Raw genomic sequence first — 24,605 nt, 5'->3', positions numbered from 1 at the left:
ATTTTTTTAGATGCAAATTTTTTTATGAGTCAACATTATTTAATTATTTAATTTTTTGGATTTTTAATTTTTTTTTATTTTATTTTGGATGACATAAGCAAAATTTCAACTTTGATGACAGACGAACATAGTACACATCAAATTGGGTTGTAGAATGAGCCTCTAGGGTCAAATATCATATTGGGTTTGTAGAATGAGCCTCTAGGGTCAAACATCATACTGGGTTTGTAGAATGAGCCTCTCTGCTCAACAAAAAAAGAATTCACCCATGCCAAATTAACTAATTCTCATTATTAAAATGTAATTTCAATAAATAAATAGCACATGCATACATGAATTCCATAAAAATATAATTGTGTTATATAGAAATTATAATAATTCATTTTTTGAATTAATATAGTAAAGAGATAAAATATGAATATTCTTTTTTATATTATTATAAAATTTAAACATTTCTTTTAATAAAGAAAAAATATTTTTTTGGATAATGAAATAAAAAGTCATTAATAATTAGTTAAAAATTATAAAAATAATGACAAATATAAGATCTTGTGAAAATTTCTTTTGCTTTTTAAAAGTGATATAATTTCAATTTAAAAAAATTGTTATATAATTTCAATTTCAATATTTAGTGATTTTTAATGCAGGCTCAAATTTCAAAAGTGTAGGTGAGCATCTTTCCTTTTGAATGGAGGATACGTGTCAAAGTTTCATTACATGCAATAAAGTCATGTGAAAAATCACTCTTCCAAAGAAACACGAAAGTTAAACCATTGTGGACCCACAGGCAAAGAGAGGAAAGTCAAAAGTTATTCAAGAAAACATAAAAGTTAAACCATCGTGGACCTCGCGGAAAGAGAGTATGGCCAAAATTAATTCTGGGAAAAACACATGAAAATTAAACCCCACCCAATGAGATTATAGTGAAAGTTCCGAAAAAAACATGAAAGTTGAACCAGTGTGGAGTCGTGGACCCCACGCGCAAGAGAGAAAGATTCTCTGTAAACCATCAACCGTGTGGATCCCACGCACAAGACATGAAATTCCACGCGGTTCATGTGTGCGCCTACCACTGCTGTGTTAAAGTTCAAATATTTTATTTTTTTCACTGCTACATGCGGTGGTGGTGCAAGCATCTGGCAGAACGAAGATCTATACATCTCCGCACTCCCAAATTTTCTCCCCTTACGATCCTCTCCACATTTTCTGGTAGGCTCTTGAATTTATTTCCACCCTCGCATTTGGCGTCTCAGTGGCTTCGGCTTTCAGAGTTTCCCACTTTCTATTTCTATTTCTATAACCATTTGGCATTCACATACCCAACGCCCCCATCCTCGGTTCCCAAAAACCACTCTGAAATTCAAATTGATTCCTGCAACTACCATGCACGCTTCTGGCGCCTCCTCTTCCTCTGCTGCTGATCCCATCAACAGCAGCAGATACGGTGTGTTTATCAACCACCGTGGCCCCGACACCAAGAAGACCTTCGCTACTCCTCTCTACCGTCGTCTCTTTGAACGTGGACTCAAACCCTTTTTAGACCAGAAGGAATTAAAAGTGGGATTCAATTTTCCTTCTCAACTACTCGGCGCTATCCGAAATGCCCTGGTCCATGTCGCCGTCTTTTCGCCCACTTATGCCCATTCCCGATGGTGTCTCGATGAACTCTCTCTCATGCTGGAGTCGGGGGCTCCGATTATTCCTATATTTTTCCAGGTCGACCCTGCTGACCTCAGGTGGACAGATCAGAAGGAAAAAGGAGTGTACGCTGAGGCCCTCCACAAACTCCAAATGAAGAAAACGGTCGATCCTGAAACTCATGAAGAGAAGCCACGATATGACTCTGCCACTCTTCAAAAATGGAGAAAAGCTCTCTCTGATGTGGCAGATATAACTGGCTTTGATTTAAAAGGCAATTTTAACGGGTGAGACATCCAACTGCCTCTCTATGGATACAATATATATAACGTGTGTATGAATTGGTAACCAAATTGCCTGTGGTTTCAATTAAAAGTATAGATATAATGCATATGCATTTGGTTCCAATTACTTATTTATTTGGTTTTCTCGTTGAATGACCAGCGACGAGGGTCTGTTGCTAGATGAGGTCGTCAAACGTGTGGTGGAACTAATGCCCCCAAAGACAAAGTTGTATGTGGCCAAGAATCCCAGCGGTCTAGATGACAAAATTAAAGAATTTGAAACTACAGTATTAGCACAGCAACGCACAGGAGAAGTTCAGGTCGTGGGCATAGTCGGCTTAGGCGGAGTCGGCAAGACAACTTTGGCTAAAGAGTTTTTCAATCGAAACCGTTCAGAGGATAGCAAATCCTACTTTTTATCAGATGTAAGAGAAAATGCAAGAATCTCATTACATTCGTTGCAGAGTAAACTTCTGAAGGGTTTGTTTGATGTTGATCGGCAAATAGACGACATTCATCAAGGTACAGAGATGGTTAGACAACTTCTCTCATCTTCTAAAATATTTTTAATTTTAGATGACATAGATCATGTGAACCAGGTAGATGCCCTTTTACCGGATATAAATGGCTTAGATAAGGATAGCTTAATTTTGATTACATCTAGGGATGAAGGTGTCGTAGTGAGGTCAGGGGTGAAAGAGTCATCCATGTATAGGTTAACAGGCCTTCGTGAGCGACATTCGCGAGAGCTCTTTTGCTTATATGCCTTCTGTCAGCCCTATCCACACCGGGGGTTTGAGCATCTGGTAAATAAATTTCTAAGTGCATGTGATGGATTGCCCCTATCGTTAGTAGTGTTTGGGGCACTTCTCTCTGGAAATAACGACAAATCTTATTGGGAGGCCATACTTCGCCGAGTAGAACTTCCCAATGAGATAAAAATTAAATTAAAAATTAGTTATGATGAACTTGGCAATGAGGAACGACAGATATTTTTAGATATAGCCTGTTTTTTCATAGGAAAAAACAAAAATAGTGCCATAACAGTATGGAACGGGTCAAGGTGGGAAGGCTCGTTGGGGTTTAAAAATTTACAGCTCAAATGCCTTGCAAAAGTAGACGATAAACATGTTATACATATGCATGATCACCTGCGTGATTTGGGCAGAGAAATTGCAGAGACTGAATTCCCGCGCCGTCTTTGGCGTCCCACCGGGAACATTAATGATTGGCTGCACCAGCAATCATCTGTAAGTCCTCAACCATTCAAACTTTTAACATAGTTATATTTTTTCCATACAAATCTGTATACAGTTCTCAACTTCTCCATCGGTTTACATTTTCAAAATAATTAAATTTAACCATAGCAAGCATCCGCATGAACAGGTTATAATGGAAGCACGCGGAATCAGAATGCTTGCTCAAGGGCATAGCATCGAACCATTGGAGAGGAGGTCACAAATGTTGGCATGGTACCAATGGTGGAGTCACCAAATGTTGGGGAACCGCGTGATATTGAAGCTTCGCAACACACTGTCCAATAAACGTTTTGATGTCATGAATTTGCAACTCGTTGAGACTCAAGGGCATCTGCTGGATCGTGTTTTGCGGTTGCGCTCGCCAAATCTCATATGGCTTTCCTGGCGTGATTGTCCCTACAAGTACTTACCTTCGTGGATTACAACTAAGAATTTAAGGGTTTTGACAGTGGAGGGGGGTGTGTTGGAAACATTATGGCAAGGAAAATGGCAGGTAAATCTAAACTTTTTGATTTGGAGTGTGTGGTCATTAGCTATTGATCATTACCTATTGATATTACATTCTAAAAGCTTGATCTTGCAGGCACCTTTGCAGTTGCAGGAATTAGAGATAATTGAGGCGAGCTGCCTCTCCAGCATTCCCAAGTCCATAGGGCAGCTGGAGCACCTGGAAAGGATCGTCATTAATTACTCCTTTCTTGCTAAATTACCAAACTCTTTTGGTAAATTGAGGAACCTCCACAGCTTGGCCCTGAACAGGTGCGTGAAATTGGAGAGGCTGCCAGATTCCTTCGACAGCTTGACGAGCCTCCACAGCTTGGAGCTGGTTGGGTGCAAGAAGTTGGAGAGGCTGCCAGATTCCTTCGGCAGCTTGACCAGCCTCCACAGATTGGACCTGGATGGGTGCACGAAGTTGGAGAGGCTGCCAGATTCCTTCGGCAGCTTGACCAGCCTCCACAGCTTGAACCTGGATGAGTGCAAGAAGTTGGAGAGGCTGCCAGATTCCTTCGGCAGCTTGACCAGCGTCCACAGCTTGAACCTGGGTGGGTGCCAGAAGTTGGAGAGGCTGCCAGATTCCTTCGGCAGGTTGACCAGCCTCCACAGCTTGGACCTAGGTGGGTGCCAGAAGTTGGAGAGGCTGCCAGATTCCTTCAGCAGCTTGACGAGCCTCCACAGCTTGGACCTGAAGTGTTGCTTTGAGTTGGAGAGGTTGCCAGATTCCTTCGGCAGCTTGACGAACCTCCACAGCTTGGAATTGGGTTGGTGCGAGAAGTTGGAGAGGCTGCCAGATTCCTTCGGCAGCTTGACGAACCTCCACAGCTTGAACCTGAGTTGGTGCAATAAGTTGGAGAGGCTACCAGATTCCTTTGGCAGCTTGACGAACCTCCACAGCTTGAACGTGCTCGGGTGCATGAAATTAGAGGGGCTGCAGTGAAGAAGTTTTTTTTGTATGTTTTTTAAAATTTCATATTTAAAAACCATTTTAGTGGAGTGTTTTTATTAAAATGATTATATTTTTATTAAATATGACAATTATTTATATGCTTTTTAATTTTAATTTTAAATATTAAAATTATAACATTAATAATATTTTTCCTGATTAAAATATTTTTTTAATAAAATTAATTAAAATAATACTTTTAAATTAAATTAACTTCTTTAGAGGTTTTTATTTAAAACTTGTTTTCCCATATATAAAAAATAAATATGAAATAAATATATAATTAATAATTATATATATTTATAAATATTAATTTTTATTTAATTTTAACAAATAAAATATGAAATTCATATATAACAAATAATTATAGCAGTAGTCTATCTAGGCGGAGGAATTGCCCGGTTTCCGTGGCAGCATGGAAAAACTTCTGGATTCCTCCGCCTCTACCTCAGCCACTCGGCTGGCAATTTTGTGATTGATATAGTTTACTCAATTTTGTGATTGTTTTATGCATTCTTTTAATATTTTTAAAGATTTGGGTGGTATGGATTTTCAAGTTTATTATTTTGTTATTTTGGTGAGTGCTTATGATATTATTTAGAATAATTGACCGGTGAAGAATTTTTAATTCCTCCAAAATGGAGGCCAATATCTATTTTAAGTGGGCTTTTGACAGTTGTTGCTAGGTTCTCTGAGTCATCTTCTCAAGTGCTATGTTGATCTCCTTTCCATGGTAGATCCATGTTTATATTAAAAGAATAGTAATATTTTGATAGCACAGTGTCTCAAACCAATGTTGTTGTATTTCATTGTTAACAAGTAATATCTGGTAACCGCTGGATGTGTTAATCAAAGTTCCTTCATAGCTTTAAAGGTTTGGATCACCGATTTATATGTATCTAATATCTTTCTACTTTCAAGTAAATAATTGGATGATTGGTTTGTACATTGGACATATACAAAATCTTTAAAACAATGGGGTAATATAATGGCCACTTATACATAAAATACAAGATATTTATGCTAACCCTATTTCATTTTTAATATTTGATTTATTGCAATGTCATCATAAAAAAAGGTACTCCAATTATTAGTCCATCCAAAAAGGTAACAAAATTCTGGGAGGCATTCCATATATAGCTTTTTCAATAACATACAGTTATAAATAAACAATAACATACAGAACAGAAACTAGCCAGGAGTTCCTTTGAAACAAATATATACAAAGCGAAAGCTTGGCATTTTCATCTTACATGCTATAGTGTCATCTCCTCTCCATTGAAATCATCCCACAAGTGCTTGAACTCAAGCAGGCTTCTCTTGGGAAAAAATTGTGCCACGATGGTCTAAAGCCATTAAGAGAAATCTGAACTAGCTCATTATCCTCAATTGTGTCTCCGACTGCTACAATTTGATCTCTTAGTTTTGCTATCTTCATGATATAGCTTGTCATTATATTTGTCTTGCTCATGCAGTTAATGCTGAGCTTGTTATTTAAGAACATATTTTTGGATACATTCACACTTTGTTATAAGGTTCCCAAGTCATCATACATCTCTTTTGCAGTGTTCTTCTTGATGATATGAGGGATAAAGTGATATTCACTAATTCCAACAGGATTCGCTTTGCTACCACTGCTTTCCTGTTGTGTTCTACCAGATCTTGGGTATCTGTAGGTGGCACAACCACCTACTCAACAAGTTACCACAAATCTGCGATTTTTAAAAGAAATTGTTATCTCAACATTCATGGTACAAATGACTTTCTTGCATATCGGGAGTCTCCATTGTTACAACATCAAACAAGCTACACTTTACAATCATTAGATCAACTAGGGCTTCTCACCCCACAACTTGTCTTAGGTCCATGTGCCAATCATTAGCACAATTCACTTAGATCACTAAAGTTTGGAACACTCGCTAACACATACTATAGAAAATATATAACTAAAACTTACATTTCTGTCCTAAATCACAGTGCTGTTAATAAGCAGGAATACAAATTACAACATACTAAATCACTGTTAAAAGCAAAACAGAAGCTCAATAGATGAACTGTCAAAACTTGTTATTTCTTTCTCATTAATTCTGAACTGGAATTTGTTATAGGAAAAATACAACAGGGTAATTCATTGCTTGTTGCTGAACTAAATGAATGAGCCTATACCCTTGCTTTCTACTTTATAGACGAAGAAGAGTAAGCCCAATGAATCTGGACACATGTACAACAACGCATCCATTGGAGATGATCTGAAGCATTCAAACATGGATCCTCTTAGAGATCTGTACCCTTATCTGTATGTATGCACCTAACTAAACTTACACTTAATCTACATTTAGAAAACTGCTTAATAAAATGAAATTAACACATGTGACTGTATGTGCCCTCTTTTACTTAGAAATGATATGCAATCTTCTAGAACTGGAATCTAACAATAACCTTAGCTTATCCTAACTATAGATAGCACATGCATTCATGCATGCGCCTTCAATGGTGGAAGCCTAGAATCCTAGATATAGTGATGTGCCCAGTGTTGTATGCATCCATTGTGTGTGTGATGTTGCTGTAACAGAAAAACGCTTATATCAGTAACACGTGGAAAATGCTGTAGAAGACTATCTGAGGTACACTCTTTAACAACTTCTCACTGTAGTAATAATGCAAATTTTCGCTTTTGGATTTGCCACCAAACAAAATCTTTCTTTGGTTGGAGACATACGTTCTACCACCTCCCTCCCCTAAGGAGGATTCAGAAAAATATGGAACATCCTGCAGTCACTCTAGAGAGTTAAGGACCTCAATAGGATGGGAAATCTGCCTCCATAGGAGAAAAAGAATATCCTCATAAAAGTTCAGGATATGTTGAAAAGTAGTTTTAAGTGTAGAAGATCCAGTCCTCCATCATTCTATCCAGAATCCCGATCTGGAAGCTCCTAGAGGCATCCCAGCGTAGAGCCAGACAGGGAGGCCATCGAATAAAAAGCCCTGGGAACCCTCCTTTGATCAAGATTGGCTTGGGTATCCCAACGTAAGATGAACCTAATAGGTGACTTGCTTCAAAGAGCTATAAATGGGGGAATATATTATGAAAGGGAGGAGCACAGAAATTGTGTATTGTCTGAGCTGAAGGCATTGGATAACATCCTAAGAAAGTCTCTATTAGAATTCAAAGAAGTTTTGATTGGATCGCTCTTCGATTTGGTGATTGTAGCCAACAAAAATATAGGCTCTTCCCCTATTCCTGCACCTTTCACTGTTCTTTGCATGGCATTTAATCCAATTTCTTATGGAGATCTAACGCTGAATGTTCGTTTCTTGCATTTTGTTATGTAATCAGTTTGTAAGGCAGAATTCTTGTGACTTAGAAGGAGAGAAAATTGGCTTGCATGGAACTCTGTAGGAGCCAAGCCTCTCCCCATATTTTTATGGGTTTATGCAACAACGAACAAAGCGCTGATGAATCTCACTGTTACTCCTACCATACAGGAACAACCACAGGTTTTTTAGAAGCAATTCATCATAAACATTACTTCTATTGCATTGAGATATGGTACTATAAAGGCCTCGGACTAGAGCATTATTACAAAATTATGAGCTTACATACAAAATAGCTTTAGTAAAAAGAGTCTAATGCCCAATAAAGATGTCACGGGGTACACAACAATGAAAGAAAACAAAATAGTTGCGTCTTAATATCTGGCCTGAAGCCTTGTTATATAGTTGCTCTTAATATCTGGCTTGAAGTCTTGTTATATAGTTGCGTCATTATATGCTATTGTTCAAGCTACAAACAAATTTTTTTACATCTACAGCAGTCCCGCAACAAACTCTTGTCAAAAGGCTTCACCTTAAAAAATCACATAAAACTCCAGTGACCAATTTGGGAAATTTATAGAGGGAATTTAAACAAACCTTCAATCCACATATCTATATAATAGATAAAATTTCATTTTTTTTTTTTTTTGGTCATTTTAATAAAAATAATAAAAATCGCACTTCAAGCATTATTCTCCAAGTTATATAAAGGAAAAGCTCTCACTTTATATTTGGAGAAATGTAGCAATACACCTATATAAATAAATGAAAAAGCTATTCATGAATGTAAAGCAACATCCAGTTGGTGCCTTTATAAAGAGCTGGCTAGAGTCAATCAAAGCTTTCGGTCCAACTTCGCTTTCTGGAGCCTGTGCTGCTTCTGAGTGCCTGCAAAAAGACACCCGAGGGAAGCAAAGAATTTATAACTTTCAGTAAACAATTAGCAAAACCTTATTATATATATAACACGACACAACCTCTACCTTCATTGCAAACCATTCGTTGTATACCAATCTCTGTTCATCATGGTCATGGATATGTTTGGTGATGGTCATGCAAGTAGTGGAACTAAGAGTGGGAATGCACTGTGATAAGTGCATTAAGGAAATCAAGAGGGCCATCAAAAAACTTGAGGGCATAGAGACCTACAAAGTTGACACAGTCGCCCACAAGGTAACTGTTACAGGAGATGTGACCGCCAAAAGGGTTCTCAAAACGCTGGTTAGATCTGGAAAGCCTGCTTCTTATTGGGATGAAAGCGGTCACAGCTGATTAAGCTCTGCTTCTTCATTCTCAATAAGCTCAATTTCAGGCAAAAGGCAGGGTTCAGTCTCATGATGGCTGCATTTTGTTCCCCAATTTCAGCGATTTTTATCAAGAACCTGAAAAATTCGATGATGTAAGCTAGATTATTCATATAAATACAGCAGAGCACACAGAATTGCCCTTAAATATTGTTGCAATGACAGTACTTTTGAGAACGTGTTGAAGCTTGATATTATGAAATTGTTATGCCTTGGCAGATAACAATTTCATAAAAATCGCTGAAATTGGGGAACAAAATGCCTTGGCAGGTTCTTGATAAAAATCGCTGAAACTAGACTACCATATCACTAGAGGATTGGGTTCGATGAATGAACCTGCCTGTTTTCCGCCTTATTCTGGTGAGCTGCAGGAGCCGAGTCGAGCCCTTTTCCGCCTTGTTCTGGTGACCAGGTGAGCTGCAGGGGAGTGCCAGGTCGAATTGGCCAGGGAGCAGCCCGCGGTTATTTCCGAATTCGAATTGGGAAGGTGCATTAACTCCCGACGGCAAGACGGCGATGGACTCCGCAATTCCTGTCAGTCGAGCTTGCGGAGGGTGGCGGGGCGGAGGAATTGCCGGCAGCCAGAGCCAGAGGTTTTTCTAGCGACGACAGAAACTGGGCAATTCCTCCACCTGGATAGATGTCACACCAACGTTCACATACACATAATTTTTTTTTTACTGTATACCTTATTTAAAGAACTTGCTATATGACACATGATTTCCCAACCTTTATGTATACACGTATGTTTAATTATTACCATACGCATGCCACGTATTTACAGCTGATTAGCCTATGTTTTGATTACTGTTGTAACCCCGGTTTATATAAGCTACGTGGCTATATATTACACTGTCATACAGGTTTTGTGTACGCATTGACTTCATGTAGAAGCCAGCTATTAGACCACCAGTTCTACAGTGAATATTAATGTGGCATCGGGCTTTGGCGGTCCTGCCGCAGCCCTTGCAGGTGCCAACTCACTCTTGCCTTAATGACTTCAGTCCTTAACGAGGCAGGTGGCAAGGTTTGGCTCCTTTGGCCATGTGACATCTCGGTCACAGTGATCTCGGCCTTTACGCTTTGTATTCCCGCCTTGCATAGACGGTCAGGATCTCACCCTTGGATCAAAGGGCTGAGATGCACTCAAGGGTTTAAGTCCTTACAAAACCTCATCCGAACGTTCTCGGGGTTTATTCATTCGTTCGGCCTTTCCGGCTCCGTCTCGACGTTCATCCTCTGGTTCAACCCCACCCGCGCTACCTTCTTCACCTGCAATTGCTCCGAAAGCTGTGAAGTGCCTGACACTAATCCAGCACAGGTATATGGGACCTCGACTCTTAAATCTATTGCATATATTTACAGTTCTGATTATCTGTAACGATCTCTTATGGTTTGTTTTCTCTTTGCTTACAGGGCGCGCAGTTGGGCTATCCGAACCCCTCTGGTGGTGCCAAGGCGGTTATACATGCTGGTTCCACCCTCTCGGCGGCCACAGGTATGCCCTCAGATTCTTATTTGCTTTGCCCCTGTCCACAAGAGCTCGCGGACCATCGATTTGAGTTGTTTAAAATTATGATTGTGCAGACCGCTGTTCGAATGAGGGTCTCTTCGCATCGATTGCCGAGGTATTCTCCACAGAGAACCCTCACAATTTGCACTTAGGTTTTCTTTTGTGTTCTGGTCAAGTCCATGACCCGTCCTATTGAGATGTTATCCACAGCGGAACTCTCCTGAGTTCTGTTGTATGTATTTAAGGACTTATTTTGTTTGTAATGCAACCCCTTGTGGCATACTCAGATTTTTGGTTTACCATATCTGATCTTGGACATGTGACTTCGGATCTGGCCGTAACGCACAGATCTGGCTAACGGGTTCAGGTTCTGTTTGAGGTTTCCCCGTTATTTAATGTATGAACAGTTCTATTCTCCAAGATTTCGCCATTCGGGTTTTGTTCTTTTGTGTTTTATATATGGAACCCTTGCAATTTATGCATGGACTACGACTCTATCTGAGCCTTGAGGGCAATTTACGTTTTGCACCTTATATGAATATAATCTATGTATTTAACCATGCTAGAACAGTGCATGGAGTTCATGTTTTTATTACTGGTTTCGCTCGTCTCCACAACGGCAACCTCATGGATTATCTCAGGTTATGATGACTGCTTCGAATCATTCGTTCTGTATTCTCTATACGACTGACGTGTTTGCTAAGCTTGTTCAGTATGTACAATATGCATTTGGATGGTTATAAGAAAAGATATTATACTTTCCCCTTTCTTATGAGAATGTCGAAGTAAATGCATGCCTGATTTTCCTCTTTGAAGTAACATGTACAGGATTACTTGAATATACATATTCATAACTTGTTTCATTTATCGCTCTAAATGAACTGGGTTCTCTGATATTGAGTCCGTGAGCACTGTAACTTAATAATGTGGTTTGATGGAATACAATATGATTCCCGTTCTCTGTTTTGCATAGTTTACAGAATAGACTCTGTTTATCTGAAGTAGTTTATTTGTTTCTTTATATATCACAGTCATTTATTCTAAATAACTGTAGCCGTCGACGAGATAGCATCCAACTGCCGTCGGTGCTCTCTACCCAGACTCAGAGGTTCTAACCTCGTTCCTGTCGACACATTCAAGTATCTGCTTGATTATTTATCAAGGTGTTCAATACTATTTATTCCACTGTTAGTTTTTTTTTCTATTGTTAAACAGTGACTTGGTCTTTCGGACGAGGTTATATCATGACCGTTATTCAATAACCAGTTTTTGATTAACCTCCCCTTGTGCCAATATCCAGTCTTTAACTATATACATTTATGTAGCTTTAACTACAGTGCGACTAGTTCAGACCATGTCTATTGAATGACAATCTGTCCCTTAACTTAAAACTACATCTGTGCAGTTATATTATTATTATGACAGTAACTAGGAAAATGAACTTAGTTCCTGTTTGACTACTGTAAATTCACAGTATTTTCATATTCAATCAGAGACTCTGCAGTTTGAAACCGTACCTGGTTCACCAGAGTCAGGAATGGGCTCTCAAACAAGTCACCTGTGCTTTGATTTTGCTCTACCACCCAGCCATGAGATCCATCTCTCAGACGGAATTCTCCCCCCGAGCCATCTTGCAGGCCTCAAGCCCTCAACAAGATTTGTGCACTTTGTGCTTGGTTATCTGGTCCTAACCAGACTTAACCAGTTCTTCTTTTCTTTTTCCTTTTTCCTCTTCTTGGGAAAGGTCTCTTCTGTCTGTCCCCACAGCACAGAACTTCCTCCCTACAGCCAGGACTTTTCCTGTTTGGGAGGGTAGTTTCCATCAGTTATTATAACTGATCTCTTTCTTTTAAATCCACCTCCTAGAGGCTGCCAGCATTTCAAGAAAATATTTAAATTACTTTTAATAAAATAGTTTGTCACAATTTTGTTTTTAAAACATAAACAACAACTGTCTTACTGTCTTTTACCACAATACATTTTCACATTTACATAGTCTGGGGTCATTACATCTCCCCCTCCTGTGATTGGACATCGTCTCGATGTCTGTCTCCCTTAAACAAATTCGGGTAAGCTTCTCTAAGGAGTTCCTCATCCTCCCAAGTGGCCTCTTCAGGCCCATAGTGCTGCCACTGCACTTTAGCTTGGAAAATAACCCGTTTCCGCAGCCGCACTTCTCTCTGGTCGAGAATGGTCAGTGGTTCGACCAGAACCTCGCCTTCCGGCTCGACCTGCAACCAGCAACAGATTTAGTTATTTTCTTATTTAGGAACAAAGCTTATCTAGAATGACCAGATTAATTCTTACCCGAACATTCTGGCATTGAATCACATGTTTAGGATCGTAGACGTATTTTTTAACATGGAAACGCGAAAAACATTATGGATCCTAATATGGCTTGGTAGGGCGAGTTGATAAGCTACCGGCCCCACCCTTGCCAAGATTTGAAAAGGTCCAAAATAGCGAGGTGCAAGTTTGGCACACCCGCTCCACTGCAAAGTACTCCTTCTGGGTTGAATTCTAACAAACACATGGTCCCCAACCTGGAATTCTTTGAACCTTCCCTTTCGATCAGCAAAAATTTTCTGTCTGTTCTGAGCGGCTTTTAAGTTGGTACACACTTTTTTTACCGTGTCTTCCATTTCCTTGAGCATTTCAGGACCAATTCGTAACCTATCCTCAGGTCCACTCCAACTTGAGGGTGTGCGGCACTTCCGCCCATACAACACCTCAAAAGGACTCAGCTGTGTTGAGGAATGATACCCATTGTTATATGCAAACTCGACCAGGTGGAGGTATTCCTCCCATTGAGTTGGTTTCATCATAACACATGCTCTCAGCATGTCCTCCACTACTTGATTCACTCGTTCCGTCTGGCCATCAGTCTGGGGATGATAAGCTGTGCTAAAGTTCAGCTGTGTTCCCAGTTCAGCAAACAATGTCCTCCAAAAGGTTGATGTGAACTTAACATCACGATCAGAGATAATTACCTTCGGAAGTCCATGCAATTTGAACACATTTTGCATGAAAATATGAGCAATTTGCACAGCCTTATACGTTGATTGCACAGGTATGAAGTGTGCTGCCTTACTTAACTTATCCACTACCACCATAATGGAATCATTATTTTTCTTCGTTCGAGGCAATCCGGTTATAAAGTCCATGGAAATAGTCTCCCATTTCCATTCCGGAATGGGTAAGGGTTGTAGCAGCCCTGCTGGATGCAGATGCTCCATTTTAAATTAAAACTTAATACTTACAATAAATATATAATATAACAATATTATTAACCATTGATATTCACCCCATTTTACAATAGACATTATTAACTTATAAATAGACTTTGTTACAATACTATGGGCCAATACCATGGGCTTATCAATACTACTTTCCTAAAAATCATAATTCATTTGTAAGTATTTTATTTTAATTTAGTTTTATAACATTTTTTAAATTAACATTTTTTAACAAAATTCTTAACCGATGTATATTCACCCCCATTTTACCATGGATATTATTAACTAGTAAATAGGCTTTGTTACAATATCATGTCCCAATACCATGGCTTATGCAAACTTTCTCAAAAACCATAACTTACTTCAAAATCCAAATATTTCAATTTAATTTTATTTTATAACATTTTTAAATTAAATCTAAAAGAAAAAATCTATGGGATTCAGGATAGGAATTTCAAATCTTAAGCCCCTGTCAAATTTGACGGTTTCATGCACAATTTGCTTGTCAAACTCCATCTTCGTATGGGATAAATGTTGTGGTGTTGTAATGTCCTCTGAACATTTTGACTGAGTCAAAGTAAAGTAAAAATTAAATTAAAATAAATGAAATAAAATAAAACCAACCCATATCCATCTTAATTTTGGATCTACCAAGCACCCACAAAAATCAAATCTTTTGGGATGCAAGTAAAAGGAGATTTAAACCCCCTTAAGGCTTTTTTTTTCAACTAAAGAAATCCTCCGTGAGTAGCTCTTAGTCGTACATAGTCCTACTCGACCACAAGCCATAAGCCTTGTGGAGACCAAAACTACCCTCCCACATCCTCACGACTTGGTAAATCCAGAATTCAAATGAATGTAGGTTAGTTCTACTTGCAGTTGCTCGTCTCCAAGTATCAAGAAAAGAATTCACCCATGCCAAATTCACTAATTCTCATTATTAAAATGTAATTTGAATAAATAAATAATAAATGCATAAATGAATTCCATAAAGATATAATTATGTTACATAGAAATTATAATAATTCGTTTTTTGAATTAAGATAATAAAGAGTAAAATCTGAATATTTTTTGCCCTAGTATTATAAAATTAAAACATTTTTTAAATAAAGAGTGACGGATATTTTTTTTTAATGGAATAAAAAATGATTAATAATTAGTTTTAAATGATAAATGAGTTTTGTCGGCTTCAGCACATTAAAAGAAGATAAATGGCGAGAAACTGACTTGAGTTAGTGGAACGTCCATTCCATGTCTGCTTTACAGAAATGCTAAATGCGTTTTGTCGGCTTCAGCACATTAAAAGAAGATAAATGGCGAGAAACTGACTTGAGTTAGTGGAACGTCAATTCCATGTTTGCTTTACAGAAATGCTAAATGCGTTTTGTCGGCTTCAGCACATTAAAAGAAGATAAATGGGGAGAAACTGACTTGAGTTAGTGGAACGTCCATTCCATGTCTGCTTTACAGTTGCCCATTTTAAGAGGTCCAGCTTTTCTTGTATGCAGAGTATACGTCTCGATGCATACGTATCGTCTCTTTTTTGGGGGGATGCATCATTTTGGAGGTGAGCAAATTTCCTTTTGAATACGTGTCAAAGTTTCATTACTTGCAATACAATAAAGAAACACGAAAGTTAAATCATTGTGGACCCCACACGCGTAAAGAGAGGAAAATTCGATACTTATTTGAAGAAAAAATAAATGTTAAACCAGTGTGGACCTCACGGAAAGAGAGTAGGGCCAAAGTTAATTCTTGGAAAAACACATGAACGTTAAACCCCACGCAATGAGATGATAGTGAAAGTTACGGAAAAGACATGAAAGTTGAAACACTGTGGACCCCACACGCAAAGATAGAAAGATTCGCTGTGAACCATTCACCGTGTGGACCCCACGCGCAAGAGAGAAAGATTCGCTGTAAACCATTAACCGTGTGGATCCCACGCACAAGACACGAAATTCCTTCAGCAGCTTGACGAACCTCCACAGCTTGGACCTGACTTGGTGCTCTCCAATTGGAGAGGCTGTCAGATTCCTTCGGCAGCTTGACGAACCTCCACAAACCATGTTTCCCATGTTTCCCTAGTTTGATCCTTTTTCAGTTATTTTGGCATAAACCTCTAACAAGTTAATTCTCGTAATCAATGTTGTCACTAATAGAGATGGTGAATTTTGTATTCACTATAAGGAAAAATTTCTACTGGTCATTAAAAGTTATCTATGTAATATTGTTTTATTGTAATAGAAATATATTTACAAAGCTTACAAAATGCAAAAAGAATATGTTAGCGAGGAGGCTATAAGCAATATAGTTTATATAGCTATAAGTTGTTGGGTCTTAGTTAGAGCTTTCTTAGCAGCTAAGAAAGAGCTTGAGATTGTGTTCTTTCTTATTCATTTACAACAATTTCCATTCAGTCAATCAGAGCTGGAGAGACACGATTAGGCAATCAACCACCTCATGGGATCATTATGCTAGTCCACTCTTTCTGTGGTTGAAAATGCTCCACTCTACTTCATTATAAATGATTAGCTAGTAATGGTACATAGGTCTAAGAATTTAAATTTAAAAATATATATAGAAAATTTTAATATATAGAAAATTAATTTAAATTAAAAATTTTATTATTCATTATTAAATTTATTTTAAAAATATATATATAATAAAAGGAAATATCAAGTATATCAAAATATATTTAATTTTAAATTATAAAAATTATAAAATAAATTTATTTAATAAATTAAAAATTAAAATACATTTTAAATTTTAATCTTAATTAGAAATTATATAATTTTTAATTTAAATTAATCAAAATCCAATTTAACTTTAATCATATTACAATTTTATCCTAAATTTAAAATAAAATATTTTTTCATCTAAATTCATCCTAATTTATTTTAATCGTAAGTGAAAAATACCATCAAAAAAAATAATATAAAACTTCAACATAGTAATTCAGGCTATCCTCTTACGGTAGACTTACATCTGAAGCAACCAGATTCTCAGTGACAGTTACGTGTATTGCAAATTTTGGAGATAAAGAACTCACTGGTTTTGTTTTCCAACGATTCTCTTGTCTTGAAATTTTGGTTACTAGCGATTAAATGAAAACCTTTAGGAATTTTTTTATTAGGTTGTATACCTACCTAACCACGATTGCAATAAGAATTGCAAAGATAATAAACACTTACATATAATAAACGGTACGAAGAACCAGGGATCTCGTAAAACTGGTTGCATCTTCGATATTTTTGCCTGTAAACATCAAACACAGTATATATGACAATGAGTTTTAATTTCAAACTCGTTTTGAGAAGAGTCTTTAATATGAGAAAAAACGAAACATTAAAAATAAAAAATAAAAATAAAAACCCCAAAAAACCTTTCTGATAAACAAGCAATTGAAGATGAAAATGACCCTCAAAATTCTAATACCAAAAAATCAAAAAATGAAACATAAATATGACCCTAAAACTGGCAGCTTGACGAACCTCCACAGCTTGGACCTGGCTGCCGAATTCTTTCGGGAGTTTAAGTAGCCTTAAATATTTTGATCCCGAGTCTTGTTCTCTTTTAAGAATCTCAAGCGATCTCAACAATATTGTCCTTGCAGAGGTTGTATGCAATCGATTGTGTGAAGTTGAAGAGCATACGAGATTTGGCGCAGCTAACAAAACATCATGGGTGTCCTAGGTTGGGCGAGTTGAAAGGAGTTGCACATTATAACTTTTTCTTCTAGCTCTTTAATCATGTCCTTCATTTTAAGACTCTCTAAAGTATCAACATCTACTCATTGGGATGTTTGCTTCATATCTTGGTTTTGTTTTTCTATAACCTGTAACCTAGTCTCCATTGCCTCCATCTTATTCTCCAATAGTTCTATTTTATTTTCTATTTGTTTTTGGATCTTGTCTTCAATAGATGTGAATTTATTTTCCAGCATAGCTGCTAACTTTGTTTGTAGCTTGACTTCTCTTTCTTCTCTACGTTTCTCTAAAGACTCTATATACTCATAAAGGCTCTTGAAAATATATGAGCAGATATGTATTATAAAAATATAAGGAATGTGTGCATTTGATATCAACAAGCCGGACCGCAGACCCACGTGCCCCGAATTGTTTTTCAATTACCACAGAGAGATCATGAATTATTACCGCAGCGAGATCATAAATTATGACCACAAAGATCGTAAATTATTACCATAGAGAGATTGTAAATTATTACCGCAGAGATCGTAAATACATCACCCTAAATTATTACCATAGAGAGATCGTGAATTATTATTTAAAATTTAACTTTTTTTATATTTAACTTATAAATATTAATAAAAATATTTATAAAAGTTAAAATATCTTTTAATAATTATAAATAAATATAAATATACACTCATTTTTAATAGGTATTACATTTTGTGTTTTTGTTAAATTTAATTTTTTTATATTATAATTCTAATTTTTTTTACAAATATTTATGAAAAAACTCTACTAGAAGATGAAATTCATCATTTAATTCACATAAACATATATGGTTGTTGTTTGTAACTATGTTTGTTATTCATAATAAAAAGGTATTATGAGTTTGAATTGTATTAATATAATTATATTGAGTGTTAAGTTAACATAATAAAACCATCTTAACATAAGAAGGAAAATTCATGGCTAAATTAAAGATGCTAGAGAAGACTTGCTTTCAATTTGGGTTGTATAATTTGAATGCGCCAAAGCATAATCCTTCTTTGGGAAGGCCATGATCCTCTTGCTTACCTCCTAACATTGCAATTCAACCATCATAACATTCACTTTTATAATCAGGGCATTATAGATACACCATAATCATATAACAAATTTTATGAATACACAAGGTATTGTTTACCAAGGAGTGGGGTTTTGATTCTCGGATTTTTTATTGCTTGTGCTCCCTTATTGTCGCCCACATCCCTGTGTGAAGGATAATGTGTCCCAAAATAATGTTGGCGACTCACCGATTGACCTCCCAACTTACTCCTTGGGTATTCTTCTTCCCCACAGACCATTGAGTTATAATGTGGTTGTAAGTAGAAAAAGAAATACTAGTTAATGAAGGCAAGAACTCCTAGCTCAAGATCTCCATTTCTTATCACCTACACCTCACAAACTCACTTTAGTCTTTGTAGTCAGAGGTAATAGAATTATCTTGTCCAGCCAACAATAGGGCCCAAAAATATCCCTTCACCCATAGTTTGCTCCTTTTATAGGAGGCTCCATAGGGGATACTTGGCACTTGATGCAAAATAACTATTTTTATTAATTAAAAAGTTTGATTATTCACCCATCCATGTGTTACCATCTCACCAAGGCTCTCTTAATTTCTTTTACTCAAATTTTTATTAAAAATAATATTTCTCCTCACCCCAACATGACTCCCTATTTATTGTCCTAGATGTCTCTTTATCCCCGTTTTCTATGCCTTAATTTGTGTTCATTACTGAAGTCAACTGATAGGTCTCATATTTGGTCCCCTGACTACATTCTAGTTTAACTCAAATTGAATCTTAGATGGATATCCTTTTGTTGGCTCTTGCCACATAGAGGTTTTCTAATTTTTCTCTAATTTAATTTATTAATCTTTATTTTCATTCTCCACCATCTCTTCTTAATAAGGCTAGACTATTCTAGGATTAATTTTCCTAATTAACTCTATGCCCCTTTATCCCCTTTTCTTATTAAAACCTTATGTACTTTGGAGTTACTCTATATGCACATTCTCTACCTAAGGTTTTCCAAATGTGGGAAGGGTAGAGTTCTTAATTGGTCCAATCTTTTATTTCTTCCTAATCCCCCTTTACTCGAAGATTTACCCTTGATTTAGTTTGCTTGGTTTTAAAATCACACTTACTTCATTATGTGAATTAGTATGATTACCTTGTCTTAATTATATTTCAGTGGTTTCTTTTTTATGCAAGGGTGCCAATTCTGTCGTTCCCTTCAAACACTTCCCTTTGAAGTTCCAAGGGTGTCACATCAATCAATGCTTTCTTTATGCGAAGGGTGCCATATCGGTTGTTCTCTTCAAGAACTTCCCTTTGAAGTTCCAAGGGTTCCATGTTTCTTGCCCTTCAAACATCCAATGACATATGACAGAATCAAAATTACTAAAGATATCACCACATCATTTCATTAGATAAAACAAGATCTTTCACTGCTGATGATTCATCTACGTAGTCATAAAAGAATGATAGTGATATGTTACAGGTAAAATTTCTTATTTAACATCATTTACTTTACAAAATTTATAAACATTACCCTTAGGATAATCAAAAAATGTTACACTAGATGTTACACCTAGTCCATCTAAAATCTCATTTGGTAAAGCAAGAGAGGGTAAGAATTTTTTGTTATAACGGTCATCTTTCCAACTCACTATTCCATGATTAATATAAGATTCATCTTCCTGAAATCCTGAACGAGAATCATCACAATCTTCATCTAGTAAACAACAAAAATTTCCAACAGGTGAATTAGAAGGATACGTAGCTACATAATGTTCTTAAAAATTTGTATCTCAAATATCGACATCGCTCAAAGATCTTCTTGAGATGGCACAGGTGGTTTGACCATTTTCTGGAGAAGACTGTCACATCATCAAGGTAAACCACCATGCTCTGTCTGATGATCCCACAGAAGGCAATTTCCATTGCTCGTTGAAATGTCACACCTGCGTTTACCAACCCAAATGACATTCTTTGATTATCGAATGTACCAAGTAAGACTGTCACATCATCAACGTAAACCACCATGCTCTGTCTGATGATCCCACAGAAAGCAATATCCATTGCTCGTTGAAATGTCACACCTGCGTTTACCAACCCAAATGGCATTCTTTGATTATCGAATGTACCCCACTTGGTACAAAATATAGTTTTCATTCTGCCAGGCTCTACTACCAGAACCTGGTTATATCTCAAAAAACTGTCTAGCAGAGAAAACATTTCTACTCTATATACTGTCTGCAAGATGTGTTCCATGGAAAACACTGGGTAGTTGTCTTTGTCTGAGGCACAGTTAAGGTTACGAAAATCAATGAACAGGCAGATCTCCCCGGACTTCCTTCTCACAAGAACTAAGTTCGAAACCCAAGTAGAATGACGAACCTTGTAAATGATCTGAGCATTCAACAACTTGGTTAGTTCTGTCTATACGAGGGGTTCAAGTGATAGATGTATTTTCCTGATCTTCTGCTAAAATGGCTTGGACCCTTCTTTGATCAAGATAATGTTGTTGGGTTTGTGTTATATTATTTCTAGGACTACCCCATGTGTGGGGGGGTCACTGGGGGGGCAACAACACCCTCTGTACATTGCACCAGGAACAGTGCCTTGGGATTTTTTTTTTGGACCCTATATTAGATGGGCGGACCTACCTATGTTTTTGTTCATGGATTTCGCACATGGTTTTGGGCATGATGGTTTTTTGTCCATGGTATTTTGTAGATCCGATAAAGGGAACTATGGTTATGTTCTAATCCAGGGTTAATGGATTGGGGTTTATGGATGCTTCGACATGTATATATAGGTATTGTAACATTTAAAGGAATATAATGAAAAATCAATCTGGTAGTCCCGGTTTTGGGATCCAGGGGAAAATATTTGTGTATATTTGTTTTGGAGAATTCATATGTAGGTAATTGTTGTATGGGGTTAAAACCTACATTTGGTATCAGAGTTGTTTGGCTTCAAGGGGACACCTTTTCTGCTGGGGGGTTTTTCTCGAGTGTGTAGTAGACCCTGCTCAGTGGGATATTTTTGGGATTGATTCTTGTGGTGAAAGAAGATGGCAAGTAGTAGAAAGTTAGAGATCGAGAAATTTAATGGTCAAAGTTTTCAGTTTTCGAAACTCAAGATGGAGGATCTGCTAGTGGATAAAGATCAGTGGATCACGATAGATCCATGTACTAAACAAGCAACAATGTCAATTGAAGACTAGGCAAAGTTGGATTGGAAGGCAAAGAGAAAAATACAATTATGTCTCTCAGATTCAGTATTGTTGGCTGTATCAGGGGAAGCTTCAGCGAAGGCTTTATGGGACAAGTTAGGGACTTTGTACCAATCTAAGTCTCTGGTGAATAAACTGTTCCTACAGAAAATCTATATAACCTGAGGATGAAAAATGCAGACTCGACGACAGAGCATCTGAATGCCTTTAACACTATGGTAAGCCAGTTATTATCTATTGACATTAAAATTTCAGATGAAGATAAGTGCATTAGTTTGTTGTGTTCTCTACTAGATTCGTGGGATAGTCTAGTTGTTGCAATAAGTAGAAATGAAACTGCCTTGCAATTTGATGAAATAGTATCATCCTTAATATCAGAGAAGATGAGACGGAAAAATATGGAGGGCCAGAATGGTGATGCTTTGCCTGTACAAGGATGGTCCCTTAACATAAACAAAAATAATTCCTTGAGTGGGAGATCTAAATCTAGAGGGAGATCTAGATCTCTAAGAAAACCTAGAAAGGTGTTCTAGAAATGCGGAAATGAAGGGCACTTCAAAAGGGATTGTAAATCTAAAGCTCTTGAGAAAGGAAATGGATATGATGATGCTCCTTCTGTAGACACGAAGACCACCTTAGATGAAGGTGGGGATGTGTACTTGGATTCTTCTTCAAGTAAACATGTAGATCATGAGGCATGGTTGATTGACTCAGGTGCATCCTTTCACTTCACTCCCCATAGAGATTGGTTCTGTGAGTATAAGAAATATGATGGTGGTAATTTTTTCTTAGGGGATGACAGGAAGGATAGAATCATCGGTCACGGAAAAGTCAAGTTGAAGTTGCAAGGCGAAAGGATTAGAACACTTCCAAGTGTTCTGCATATTCCTGCATTGGCCAGAAGTCTGATTTCTGTAAGCAAGTTGGATGATGCAGGTGTAAAAACAATGTTCAAGAAAGATACCTACAAGATGGTTCGGGGGCACTAGTATTGATGCTGGGAGTTTAGATTGGAACTCTCTACAAGCTTCAGGGTAGCACTGTTATTGATGGGTGCAACAGTTTCGTGGTTCCTAAAAGTGGAGCAGAAAATCTAGTGGTCTCTGGAGAAAAGACCATGCTATGGCATCAAAGGCTTGGACATATTGGAGAGAAGCTCCTTCGAATACTTCATGGTAATGGTAGGGTATAACGTATGTCTAATTTCTCTCTGGATTTTGATTTTTGTGAAAATTGTGTATAGGGGAAGCAAAATCAGGTGAGTTTCCCCTCTGGTGCTAAGAGGGCGAAACATTTATTAGAGCTTTCACACAGTGATGCATTTGGACCTGTGTCGGTTCCATCACTGGGTAAGTCTGTGTACTATGTATAATTTATAGATTACTTCTCAAGGAATACATGGATATATTTCCTCAGGAATAAATATGAAGTCTTTGACAGGTTTAAAGAATTTAAGGCTCTGGTGGAAAACCAGACAAAGAAGAAGATAAAGGTGCTTATGACAGAAAATGGTGGATAGTTTTGCAAGAAGGAATTTGAAGAGTTCTGTAAGAAGTGTGCTATAGCACGACAGAATACTACTCCATACACACCTCAACAAAATGGAGTTGCAGAAAGAATGAAAAATACGTTGATGGAAAATGCAAGAAGCATGATCAATGGTGTCGAGCTAGGACAAGAATTCTAGGCAGAGGCGGTGGAGACTGCATGTTACCTGGTCAACAGATCACCTTCATCAGCATTGGAAGATAAGACTCCAAAAGAGGTATGGACAGGTAAGAAACCTTCTCTTTCACATATGAGAGTATTTGGATGTGATGTTGATCCAAATTTAAACAGGAATGCAACAAATTATAGATATAACCATAAATACAGAGATGCAACAGAAATAACACTTCCTTTGATTAATATCAAATAACTAAATATGCTTACAAACAATATGGAAATGAGACTAGGTCGGGCGATGGTAGCTTATCTCTGAGAAGAGATGTGGTTGCTACATGCCTTTGAAATGAGTTACAATGAGGCTCAAGGGCCTTTTTATTATTGAACAATAAGAGAAAACCCTAAACGACCAAAACCCTAACCCGAGGAGATGTAACACCAAGAGTTTATGGGCCTTGTTGGGGTTAGTCGGGCAACCAAATTCCCGAGGTTGTAACTTGGTCATATTATCTTCGTTTGACATGCGTGATACCCCATTGGAAAGATCTCTCCGAGGACTACAAAGGAAAACATGACATTAAAAGAGTCATTGGTGGTAGATTGCCAGGAAAACGTCATTTAGGGCCTCAAAATGGCTTCAGAATTTTAGGACCCGAAAAACTGCTAAAAATAGTAAATTGTGCTACAATTAAGGAAACTGAAAAACTGAAAGAAACAATGGTGGGGGTCCAAGTGGAATTGCCGAGTTGCCACCAATATCCACCTAGTTCATTCCTCCCCCTTTAGGAAGCAATGGTCCCCATTGCATTGAGTTCCTCCATGAAATGAGGAAACTTCTGCTGAACTTGGTCCCTGGTGAGCCACTTGCGTTGGTGAAGGAGTTGGCTTCCTTTGACAACTCGATGCATTTGGATCTTCTGCTTGCGAGTGTTCTTGATCTTCATGTCCATGATCCGATCAATTGCAACTTATTCCAT

The 24,605-nt window shown here is 37.5% G+C and overlaps 1 protein-coding gene across 2 annotated transcripts in view; it reads left to right on the top strand.

Moving 5' to 3' along the window:
• The first annotated feature begins 1,103 nt into the window (after positions 1–1,103).
• LOC149199496 (disease resistance protein Roq1-like) overlaps positions 1,104–24,605 on the top strand; it is a 48,817-nt gene continuing 25,315 nt past the window's right edge. Inside the window, exons 1-3 of one of the 2 annotated variants that reach the window (XM_089402466.1) lie at positions 1,104–1,925; positions 2,083–3,172; positions 3,309–3,674. In XM_089402466.1, coding sequence (XP_089258592.1) covers positions 1,384–1,925; positions 2,083–3,172; positions 3,309–3,674 — 1,998 coding nt within the window. In that variant the 5' untranslated portion in view covers positions 1,104–1,383. The remainder of the gene's footprint in view (positions 1,926–2,082; positions 3,173–3,308; positions 3,675–24,605) is intronic. The other variant, XM_089402465.1, reaches the window with a different exon arrangement.

The sequence above is a fragment of the Pinus tabuliformis genome, chromosome 2_1, assembly GCF_031772625.1.
Source record: "Pinus tabuliformis cultivar Carrire ecotype Pingquan chromosome 2_1, CPIR1, whole genome shotgun sequence".
In the NCBI taxonomy this organism is placed as follows: Eukaryota; Viridiplantae; Streptophyta; class Pinopsida; order Pinales; family Pinaceae; genus Pinus; species Pinus tabuliformis.
Note: the sequence above shows the minus strand (reverse complement) of the source record. Positions and strands in the feature narration are given on the sequence as shown.